We start from the raw sequence: 12471 nt of genomic DNA, 5'->3' as shown, positions 1-12471 counted from the left end.
GTTGGCTTCTGTGAAACAAGACACAAGGTATGTATGCTTATAGGCATTTAATCCTGTTATTTATACCAGTGGACATCTGTAACAAAAAACCACACATTGACCTTATGACCTTTATCCTATATGGATAAAGAAAGTCGTAACAATTTAGCTAACTTTTTAAGTAAAGAAAGCCTATTTTAAAGATTCACTGTCCAGACTTCTTCAATTAAGCTGACAAAGCACCTGCAATAACAAAACCTTTTACTTATTCTGGTGCTCCAACAAAACCAGAATAGTGTAATTACTGTTTCTGTTATTTCTTTGCCCTGTTCAGTCACAGATTTTCTACTTTAAAAACTTTTTGCCTTCTAGTATTGCTTCTACTGAAGAATCTTTTCCCAATATACATATATGAACAAGAAAAAATAATTCTGAGCAGTGACTGCCAGAGTATAAAACCTACCCCAATTCCGTAAACACTGAAGTTACAGGAATGTCATATGCATTTTCCTTGTGCAACCACAACTATATTAAAGGATTTTGCTATAACTCTTTAACTACATCAGCAAAAATATCACTTGCAAATAGAAAAAAAGACCAAAAGCAAAACAATAAATACAATTCTAAAGTCTTTGCATAAAAATAAAATGGAACAGAAAAATGGCATTAACAGAATAGCTCTTAATAAGGCAGCATATATGCTCTGCTACTGAATGAAAAATATTATTCAAAGAATGACACACAAAAATTACTCATTTCCATTTGCTTCTGAGGAAGAAAGAACTTCCAGATGTCGTAAGCCATCATAATACTATAGTGTGTCCTGTGTCTGAAAGGTAATTACATGCAATGTCAACAATATATTTTATAAAAATGAGAAGCTAGAATATATTGTGTTTACAACCTCAGTTTAGAAAGTAAACTATGTCTACACACAGACTGCAAAAAATCCATTTATTTTTAAGCATATAACAAAGCCAAGAGGGATTCTTCAGCGTACTCAGTGATAGATTCAATACATTTTTCTTTTGGTCTTCAACTTTCTGAAGCGAAGCAGGCTAGCATAAACGTTAATCTAGATAATTTTTATTCCTGGTTATAAACAACAGCTCTTCTTAGAACATTTGTGATCATGATTTTTTTTAAGCTATAAGCAATGGCACACAGATCACTGGAAAGTTTTAAAGTTTTTAAAAAATCAACCCAAAAAACCACCGTGTAAAATTCATACCTCTCCATCAGGACCAAGACCAGATGCCATTCCTTCTGCGTTTTCTTCAGCCTTCTACAACAAATGAAGAAGTGAAAAACATCACGGTCACATTACAAGTACAGAGAGAATACTTTATATGATGTAAGCGTTTTGGACCACGAACGTGTTTCACTCTATTTCTGAACAGCCTGTGATGCATGTAATTTAAGGTGTGGGCGGATATAGGCTGAGATAGGCACAGACTTACTACCACACACACAAACCATCTACTAGTACAAATAAGGTACCTACAACATCTCTTATCACTGTCTAAGAAGTGGCTGGCCTATTGAATTTCTGGTCCAGACCTAGAGCTCAGTGGCTTACAGACTGTGCTCATACAAATAAAATAGTAACTAATTTTCATGTGATTTACTATTCGTTTCCTCTAAACTGCTTTAATCTCAGTTTCAGAGGTGTCACCAGGCATCACAATGTGTATTAGTGCAGGCATTTTTATTCTGGGTATGTAGACAATTTTTTTTGGCCTGACAACTAACTAAAAGGGGTATTTTGGGAGTTGTTTGCACTATATCTCAATTAAGTCTAGACCACAACTACTCAAATTACAAAACAAAAAGAACCCTGGAGTTCTTAGCTGGAGAAAACTAGACTTTTTCTCCCCAGGCACCACTCGGAGAAATAAGCAGTATCTTTGTCAAAGCCTGCCCTCATTTACCCTACTTAAAAATGTCAGAATAGTATGAGAAAACCGAAGACACAGTTTGCTTCTGAACTGGAACTTTACTAAACAATTCTGACAATGAGTAAGAAAGGATAGAGTACAGCTTCTGCTCCTGCCACAGTGAAGGGTTTGTAGTACTACAGCACAGTCTTATTTTACTTACCAATGTAAACAGATCAGACTAACAACAAGAACAGATCTCTTGAATTGTGTTTTATAGACAAACAATTCCCAAGTTTCGTTAATGTGTGTGATAGATTTAGATAATCCAGTTGTTTCTTTTCTTTAAGAAGTATAATTAAGGAATAGCTGCACTTCCAAATATTGAGATGATCCTCAATATCTGTTTCAGAGCAAGCCTTGAGCCTTTGTCTTTGCCAGTGAAGTCCGTTTTCCAAGGCATGAACTTCAAATGAACGTGCAGCAGCAGACAGGAGTCAATTTTACATTTTAGAAAAGTTTATTCTTATTTCTTTTACATAGCCTTCATACTTCAGGACACATGCCTAATTATCTTTGTTAACTACCCTTTCACTAGTATTACCAAAAATGGAAATCTGGCTAAGCTTAACTCTAGTCTAAAACCTTTGAAGTATTTATGAAGTATAATATTCTTTAATACACAAAAAATAACCTAAAGGAGAGGTTTACAAATAGTTCACTGAGCTACATAAATGTCATTGGTCCTGCTCAATGCAACAATAGCTGATGCTTAGTAAGAACAATATGAGCTTGAAGACTGCTTGCTTCAGCATTCCTGGGCAGCAGGTATGTCTGCTGACAAAGGAAGGAACTGCACCCGAACTGAAGAGTTTAAACAAACAAAGGGGCAGGATAAGTTACGACAGCACATATCTGGCCATAGCTGAACAAGCTACACTGACTGAGGATATTTTTCCTTGGATGAACAACAAGGGGAGGGGTCCATTCTTTTGTACACAAGACTGCTCTCTAATATATAAAAATTGTTATAGCTTAGCTACAGTCAATGGAAAGAACCTTACAACTCAAACACACCACCACAAATAAGCAGTAAGCATCGGTGCTGTTCACTGTGCAAAGGTCAGATCCTGCTGTGAGAGCAGAAACATTTACAACCTATAGTTAAAAACGATTTTGGAAAGCAGAAACATACGTAACAAAGGAGATAAATGTAATTAATGACAGGTATCTCACACTTGTATTTTGGGCTATGCAAAGGTGCCTTTAATCTTGACAATTTAATCCTTGACAAGGGAAGACCAATTATAAAAGTAGGAAGCTACATTTTCTTCATTCTCCGTATAATGACAGGAAAAACTACTACGGATAAAGGGGAAATGTTGCATAGCAAGTTAAACTGGCCTATCAGATGAAAATTTCATCTGGAGAACCTTTTTTTTTTAGCCATGACTGCAGTGAGGATGTGGGACACTAGTTGAACAGGAGGCTAGAGACAGACGATGCAAATACAGGAATGTGAAAAAAGCCAAGAGGGAAAATCTACCATAAAGAGTCCCCAAACTGTATCCCAGAGAACAAATGGAATAATCTGAAATTTTATTCTTGTAAGAATAGAGGGTTTGCTTAGACATCATATAATGTGATCCTGGCAAAGACAAGAAGTACTTCTTCACCGTCTACTTCCCCATTGCCATTTCTAGGGGAAAAGCCTATGAACTCTCTTCTCTCATTTCTCTGTAAGTACAAAACATTTAACTACAGGTTTTAGTAGATTAAACTGTGTTTTACATGGATTACAAAACATAAAAGGGTAAGTATTAAAAGTGTATGACTCGGAAAAAGACACAGTGCCCACTAACTTTAATGAGTGCTGCAGCCATGCAACAACGAATTCACAGAACTGTAAATTAAAACAAAGGGTAATATTTGTGTGCACTCCTATATCCTTGACATATAAGCAAAAGCTTGGTGGAAAGAACTTAATTACAAACAAAAAGCTGCAGATGACCTAGGCAAAGCTGAGATTTTTTTCTGCTAATCTTCCTTTAGGTTTCAGGCTGGGATATTTATAAGGACTGAATATTTATGGGGCATATTTCCTTTTTATTTCAGTGATAGAAAATTATGTCTTTATTGACGTGGCCAGAAGAGATTCTGTTCCTCATACACACTTCAGCTAAACTGCCATAGAAATAAAATCATATTACAGATGTGGATTGTTGAAGGAATTAGTATTTTTTATTAGAGCAGTGCATTTACTCCACACACTACCTCATTAAGGATTATCTCTACTGTGAATTCCATACATTAAATCAGGTCTGTTCTCACTGGTAATACAGGTCAAGAACCCCACTTAAGTTACATCTTAACTATGTAGGCAGGGGATTGTTCCTATGTTAAGAACACACTCTCAACGAGAAGTACAGAGGTTTTGGAAAGGGACAGGAGAAAACATGGAGCATTTTTTAGGCCATTCATCTCCAAATTTAGAATTTTTTGTATGCTGGTATTTATTAGTACATATATATAAGAGACGAAAGGTACTCAGAGGTCACAACAATGACAAATCATTACTTAATGATTATTTCACACACGGAATTATTTTTTCAAGAAGAGCACTGTTCAGTTTCCACAAGTCTCTCTCACAGGATAAAATATTTCATATGAAGAAAGGTAATTTTGAAAAGCTTCCATTAAATGTCAAGAATGCACAATGAGCAATACTACTGGCAGAATACCCATTTACTATAATAAACCTACCTAAGTTCTTTCTCTCTAGTTGTTTCCAATGGTCCTACAAAATGGAATGAGTCAAGTGTAGAATGTGGAGGTCTAAAAAAGTTACGCTTTATGAAACAGCTACACAAAGCAGACTTTCCCCATCTTCCTCATACAACGTATTTTGGACCCATTGGATCCTTTTTGGGTACTTTAATCCTAGTTTACATGTCTGGCCCAATTTTGCCTGCAGAAATTTATCAGCAAATCAATGTTAACAGCCCACAATTTTCTAATCCTGCCTCTTTCTCACTTTCTTTGGAATTAATGATAGCAAACTACTTGTATATTTCAGTGGAGAAAGATCAGTTCCCTCAATGTTAATAATTTGGCAGTGTAGATGATTTTAGATACTCTGCTATGTGTATGACAATTCGGTATCACTACATTTAACAACATGAAAATTGGATTTGAAGAAGAGATGGCCTAAAAATACCAGCTATAACTACTTGCCTTCTTTCTTCTCCTTCTCTTCTTCTTCTCTTTGGCTGCTTGTGCCTGTTTATGCTCCCATACCAGGTTAGTCAAGTTAGCCACATACTCATCTGTCTGCTGCAACAGGTAGGCCAGGCGTCTATCTTTCTTTTGGTCAATCAGCTTACGGTAGCCTTCTTCATCTTCAGCCTAGCAATACAAAATAGACATCAGCCATGACAGAAATGCTTCCAAAGAAATACCAACCAACTCCTATGTCAATAATCATGTGTTATCTTAGCTTGGTCATTATCATCTGCATAGGGAGACAACTAGATGGGTGAAGAATTCGTTGGATGATCAGGCCCAGAGGATCCTATATTTGTCTTCATGAGTCATAGAATCATAGAATCACAGAATGGTTTGGGTTGGAAGGGACCTTAAAGATCATCTAGTTCCAACCCCCTGCATGGGCAGGGATACCTTCCACTAGATCAGGTTGCTCAAAGCCTCATCCAACCTGCCCTTGAACACTTCCAGGGAGGGGGTATCCACAACTTCTCTGGGCAACCTGTTCCAGTGTCTCACCACCCTCACTGTAAAGAATTTCTTCCCAATATCTACTCCAGATCTACCCTCTTACAGCTTAACACCATTACCCCTCGTCCTATCACTACACTCCCTCATGAAGAATCCGTCCCCATCTTTCCTGTAGGCCCCTTTTAAGTACTGGAAGGCTGCTATAAGGTCTCCCTGGAGCCTTCCCTTCTCCAGTCAAAACAACCCCAAGTCTCTCAGCCTGTCTTCATAGGGGAGGTGCTCCAGCCCCCGATCATCTACATGGCCCTCCTCTGGAGCCGCTCCAACAGGTCCATGCCTTTCTTATGCTGGGGGCCCCAGAGCTGAACACAGTACTCCAGATGGGGTCTCACCAGAGCAGAGTAGAGGGGGAGAATCACCTCCCTCAACCTGCTGGCCAAGCTTCTTCTGATGCAGCACAACACTTGACTGGCTTTCTGGGCTGCAAGTGCACATTGCTGGTTCATGTCCAGCTTTTCATCCACCAATACCCCCAAGTCCTTCTCCATAGGGTTGCGGATGGTCATACTCTATCTGAAGACAGTAAGAAGAGGGATACCACAGAGGTCTATGCTGGGGCATGTTGTGTTTAACAACTCTATCAGTGGCCCAGAGGAAGGGATGGAGGGCACTCTAGTCAAGTTTGCAGATGACATGAAACTGGGGGATACCAGTCAATATGCTCGAGGGGTGGGCTGAACAGACAGAGAAGTTGTGCCATTTTTGACCTTAAAGGTTTTCAAGACATGACTGAAAAAAGCCTTGAGCAACCTGCTTTGAACTCGATGTTGACACTGCTTAGGGAAGGTGGTTGGATTAGAGAACTCCCTGGCAGCCTGAGTGACTTTGGGATTCAAGGACTCTATGATTCTAAGTATCTCCTACTCTCATGGACTAATGACTGGAAAATCTACAGCAGTTATGACAAGTAAGGAGAGGAAAAAAAGAAAATCACTTAACACCAAATCAAACAGATGATAATGTCCCAAAACAGAGAAGCTTGGTAACTCTCCTACAGAGATGTTTTTTCAAAGACATAAAGTGCAGGTAGCTCATACCCAGAGGAAGAAGATGGGAGTGGGATGCAAGCTTGCGTTTGGTCCTTTTTCCAGTATGAAAACAAATTTTTTTATTTTTAGGTGTTAAAAAAAAATTTCTTTTGGACAGATTATCTGTCATCTTTCTACTAGGGTGTTATTTCATCTTTGATACAGGTCACTATCAGAAACACGATTCACCAGATAAGTCATATCTCTGAGACATTCTGGCAACTTCTGCATCCTTATGGCACTGCATAAGTGTGTTGTTAGGGGTAAGACATACCAGGAAATATTATTTTCATGTGCTGTGAAGATATAATGCAGCATTTGAGCATGTCAGAAAATACAAGGAAAGCAGCAGAGACACCTTTGTCAATTTTGGCTAAAACAACAAATAAAGGAAGTATACAATGCCTTACAAAAACCAAACATGAGTAAGAAATATTTTAAAGATGATTACTTTAAAAGACAGCACTCTGGGAGATACAAAAAATCTCCTGCCTTTCTGGAGAGACACCAGAACTGCAGAAAGTTGGCAAGAACAGCTGTAATGTTCAACTTGAGCTTGTAAAATTGCTTGTAAAATTCAGTTATAATGTTCAAGCCATCAGAACTACAACAGTCAAACCCTAAGTTTTTAGAATTATTATCATTATTATTATTATTATTATTATTATTATTATTTCTGAATACACAGTCATTGTAATCTAGCCAAGGTACTTCCTTTATGCACGCAAGCTTGTCTTGACAGTATCTTTTTAAATCATACCAATGCCCATTCCTGCACGTGATATATACTAGTATTAATGAGCTGTGACAAAAGCACCATTTCGAATCATAGTCAATGAAGGACAATCTGTGGAATGAATTCAACATTCCTGAAAAGATAGGTAAATAGTTTTAGACACAGCACATTCTCCTAGAGCATACCAAGCATCTGAGAGGAGAGGATGTTTGTAAAAAAACCCTAATATATACCTGCAAATCAAAATTTATCACAACTGGACTAAAACTAAACAGGCAAAATAACCCCACTAACATAACACACAGTTTGCTTTTGCAGAAAGATTTAATTGAGCAGTAGGGGCAAAGACTTCTGAGTACAAAGCCCCAAACTGAAAATGCCTATGAAGTGCTGTATCTACGACAAGAGCTTAACCACAGCCTTGGTGAAGGAGTCTTAGGAGAAAGCACTGATATTCTGGAAACACTGGTATCCTGTGCCATTTTTGGACATTCAAATCTACTTCATATTTTTCAGCAGTGGACTTCTTTATTATTTACCATACTACATTAGACTGACATAAGCTCAACCTCACGATATACAAAAGTATTTCTAAAATATCAAGATTACCTTTTTTTAAATCAGCTATTTTTTCTCTAATTAAAATTTTTACAAGCTTCTTTAGTTGGACTGCTGGCAATTATCTCTAATTATGAACAAGCTCTATAATGCTGATTACTATGTAATTTTAAGAAATGGTCTAGGGCCTAAACATTTGTTATTCTCTTATGCAAGTCCTTCATTTACATTTTACATGCACTTTTATTTCTAATTTTTAATCATTTTTATATTTAATTATTTCTACATTTCATTTTGTGATTTTTAAAATCAAACTGTTCAGTCATTATTCATGGTGGGAATATATTCTAGACATGGACTAGAGTTTTGCATTACATCTGCACCTATATTACAGAATCACAGAATTATAGGGGTTGGAAGGGACCTCTGGAGATCATCTAGTCCAACCCTCCTGCCAGAGCAGGTTCACCTACAGCAGATTGCACAGGAATGCGTCCAGGAGAGTTTTGAATACCTCCAGAGAAGGAAACTCCACAACCTCTCTGGGCAGCCTGTTCCAGTGCTCTGCCACCCTCAAGGTAAAGAAGTTCCTCCTCATGTTTAGATCGAACTTCCCGAGTTTGTGCCTGTTACCTCTTGTCTTGTCACTGAGCAGCACTGAAAAAAGACTGGCCCCATCTTCCTGGCACCCACCCCTTAAGTATTTAACAGCATCAGTAAGATCCCCCCTCAGTCTCCTCCAGACTAAAAACACAGAAGTCCCTCAGCCTTTCCTCATAAGAAAGATGTTCCAGTCCCCTATTCATCTTTGTAGCCCTTTGCTGTACCCTCTCCAGCAGTTCCCTGTCCTTCTTCGCTGGGTAGAAAACTGGCTGGACGGCCGAGCCCAGAGAGTTGTGGTGAATGGAGTCAAATCCAGTTGGCGACCGGTCACAAGTGGAGTCCCCCAGGGCTCAGTGTTGGAACCGGTCTTGTTTAATTTCTTTATCGATGATCTGGATGAGGGGATCGAGTGCACCCTCAGCAAGTTTGCAGATGACACCAAGGTGGGCAGGAATGTTGATCTGCTCGAGGGTCAGAAGGCTCTGCAGAGGGATCTGGACAGGCTGGATCAATAGGCCCAGGCCAATTGGATGAAGTTCAACAAGGCCCAGTGCCGGGTCCTGCACTTGGGTCACAACAACCCCATGCAACGCTACAGGCTTGGGGACAAGTGGCTGGAAAGCTGCCCTGCACAAAAGGACCTAGGGGTGCTGGCTGACAGCCAGCTGAATATGAGCCAGCAGTGTGCTCAGGTGGCCAAGAAGGCCAACAGCATCCTGGCCTGTATCAGAAACAGTGTGGCCAGCAGGAGCAGGGAAGCGATAGTGCCCCTCTGCTGGGCACTGGTGAGGCCGCACCTCGAATACTGTGTTCAGTTTTGGGTCCCTCACTACAACAAGGACATGGAGGTGCTGGAGCGTGTCCAGAGAATGGCGACAAAGGTGGTGAGGGGTCCGCAGCACAAGTCTTTTGAGGAGCGGTTGAGAGAGCTGGGGTTGTTCAGTCTGGAGAAGAGGAGGCTGAGGGGAGACCTCATCGCTCTCTACAATTACCTGAAAGGGGGTTGCAGAGAGGTGGGTGTTGGCCTCTTTTCCCAAGTGACTAGTGACAGGACAAGAGGAAATGGCCTCAAGTTGCATCAGGGGAGGTTCAGGCTGGATATTAGGAAAAATTTCTTTACTGAGAGTGGTGAGACACTGGAATAAGCTGCCCAGGGAAGTGGAGGAGTCACCATCACTGGAGGTATTCAAGGAACGTGTGGACATGGCATTGCGGGACACGGCTTAATGGGCATGGTGGTGGTTTTGCGGGTTTTTTTTGGTTGATGGTTGGACTTGATGATCTTACAGGTCTTTTCCAAGCTTAGTGATTCTGTGATTCTTGAACTGGGGAGCCCAGAACCGGACACAGTACTCCAGATGCGGCCTTACCACGGCAGAGTAGAGGGGGCGGATAACCTCCCTCAACCTGCTAGCCACATTAGATACTTACTGTTTTTTACCAGCATGTTTCAAAGTAAGCCTGTCAATTCCCGTTCAATTCCGTGTTGGTAAAGTGTTAATAAAGTGTTAAAAAAGAGCTAACCAATGTCTTGAAGAAACTTTTCCAACCCCTGTTGCTAACATACTTGTACATAGGCATTAATCTGTCTACTCTTTAAATTCCAGAATTATTTTAACTCCTGAAATGTAGGCAGCTCACTGACTGGTTCCACATTGTTCTTAAAAGATGTGGTTATACACAAACACATTATATTCTGTCCTAAGAACAATACAACTGATATTGTGCAGCTGCAAGGAAGGGAAAAGTATGAAATAGCAACAAAGATTATGGTCCTGGAGCATTAACGGGTAGAACTGAATGCTATTAATTCTCAAGATACGTGCATTACTGCTATTTGTTATGTATTTTCAGATGCGAAATCAGCTTTATGTAAAAGTTGCAGAATGGAATCTTCAAAACTATAAACCTAAAAATAAAACACAGTCCAGTATTTATATAATGGAACAATACCCCTACAATTATGTAACAGTGTTAGTATATGAGGTTATCGAGATTAAGCGACGCTATATAGAAGTGGCTGTGCTAAGTGTTCATGCTGGTAGAAAGAGCAATTATTTTTATCAAAAACCTTCTAAAAGGAAGCAGCTATAGGTTAAAATGAACAGTGTCACATTCACTACCATCATCAGAAACACACATAATCAAACTGCAGCTGTTGTAAATTTATACTTTTTGCGTTACAGAGGCTTTTTTCTGCAAAGGAAATACATGGGTGTGTCTGAGACTGTATATGAAATATTAAAAGGATACAGTATGTAATTTTAGCTAAAATAACTGTATTCGTTCCTCTACTCCTTACCATTAGCCTCCTCATTCTTTCTTTTTCAATTCTCTCAGTTTCTTTTTTCTGCTCACGCTCAGTGTTGGCATGCCAAGTTGCCACAGCTTTAGAAAGTTTCTGAATTTTCCCCGCGACTGACCGGTGGTACTCTTTAAAATCCTTAGCATGCTGCAATATGCTATTCAGGTATTCCTAGAAAGAGAAACAAGTTAGTGCAGACACTTGGACAAAGCACAGGACTTGAAATTAGGAATACATAAATTCTAATCTTACCGTTTTCCAATTGCTTATCACATGCTTTGGAGGGTTTTTAAGTCTTAGAAACTCCAAAGGTAAATAAAATATGTAATAGAGAAGATCCACACAGCAAAGCAAGGTACATTTCTGCCATGGGACAAACAGCTACTAAGTCAAAATACCTGATGCTTCTGCCTACGCTTCCTCTCCTGTTCTATCTTCTGCTGTTTCTCAAGCTTTTCTGTCATACGGGCCTCCCTCAAAGTCTGGCGCTTGCTTCGTTTGTAGGCTTTGGAGTTCAGTGCTGTCTCCAGTGTTGTGTCACGACGCATGCAGGCCACTACCTCTTGTCTTAGCTAGCAGTGGGAAAAAAGAAACGCTTAAAAAAAAAGGTATCATTTCTAATACCTGGAGGAACAACTTTAAACACTGATATGGCAGAGTAGAACAGTAACAGTTCAAAGATGTCCCAGCCTCCTCTTCCCTTTCCATTACAGTTCTGAAAAGATCCAGCACCTATACAGTTGCAGCAGCTATGTCTGTCTCCCTGAACAAATGTTAAGTCTCCACAGGACGGCCAAAAGTGTTAATCACCATTTTAATCATCATTTCTTAATCTTAATAATCATTCTTCCTTCTTTACAAGATGCTGCAAATTACTCTCGCTGCAATGAAAGGGGCTAGCCAAGATGTTACACCATCAAAGTAAAACAGGAATGAACAAAATACATAACATACTTTCTGGAGCTGGACCTGAACATAGCTGACAACTCATTTCTTTGCCAGCTGCAGAGGAGACAGCAGGGAGAAGTAAATGTTAAGGGCTTGGAACAGTATTGCCACAGTCCCAGCAGTGGAGCAGGGAGAGCCTGCTGCTTTTCATCTGACCTCTGACAAAACTTCATTACAAAGGAGTGCCAAGACTAGAGGGAAGGAAGACTTGGACATCATGGTACAACTGCTGCCAAGGCTTCTGCCAGGAAGTGTTTTTGCTTGACCTGCCAGATCACATATTTGTTCTTCCAAACCAGCTGGAAAAGCCAATGGGAAGAGGCTCATAAGAGTCTGGCAGTGTGACTCCTTTTCTGAAATTCATCTGCTGTATGTGCAGTCAACATCCAACTTGTATCTTAGGTATGATCTTGTTACACTCAATTTTCAAAATCCGTGTGCCACAGTGGAAATCCCGAAAACAGATCATCGAAACGTACCACACACAACACCACAATACAACTCTACCTAGAACAATGGGACCCATGACAAATACGAAGTATGTGCACAAAGAGGTGTCTATGGGGATTTGTGTTGAAAATCAGCTGGCAGCCTGTCCAGCTCTTGTTTTGTCTTTGTGCCAATGTCATGTTCATTATGAAA

General features: G+C 39.8%; 1 protein-coding gene across 1 annotated transcript in view; it reads right to left on the bottom strand.

Moving 5' to 3' along the window:
- Positions 1 to 12471, bottom strand: part of SMARCA2 (SWI/SNF related, matrix associated, actin dependent regulator of chromatin, subfamily a, member 2) — a 121195-nt gene that overhangs the window by 71992 nt on the left and 36732 nt on the right. Inside the window, exons 8-11 of the mRNA XM_059834444.1 lie at positions 11280 to 11453; positions 10879 to 11052; positions 5091 to 5261; positions 1211 to 1264 (exon numbers count right to left, since the gene is read on the bottom strand). Of these exons, the coding sequence (XP_059690427.1) occupies positions 1211 to 1264; positions 5091 to 5261; positions 10879 to 11052; positions 11280 to 11453 (573 nt within the window). The remainder of the gene's footprint in view (positions 1 to 1210; positions 1265 to 5090; positions 5262 to 10878; positions 11053 to 11279; positions 11454 to 12471) is intronic.

The sequence above is a fragment of the Gavia stellata genome, chromosome Z, assembly GCF_030936135.1.
Source record: "Gavia stellata isolate bGavSte3 chromosome Z, bGavSte3.hap2, whole genome shotgun sequence".
Lineage (NCBI taxonomy): Eukaryota > Metazoa > Chordata > Aves > Gaviiformes > Gaviidae > Gavia > Gavia stellata.
Note: the sequence above shows the minus strand (reverse complement) of the source record. Positions and strands in the feature narration are given on the sequence as shown.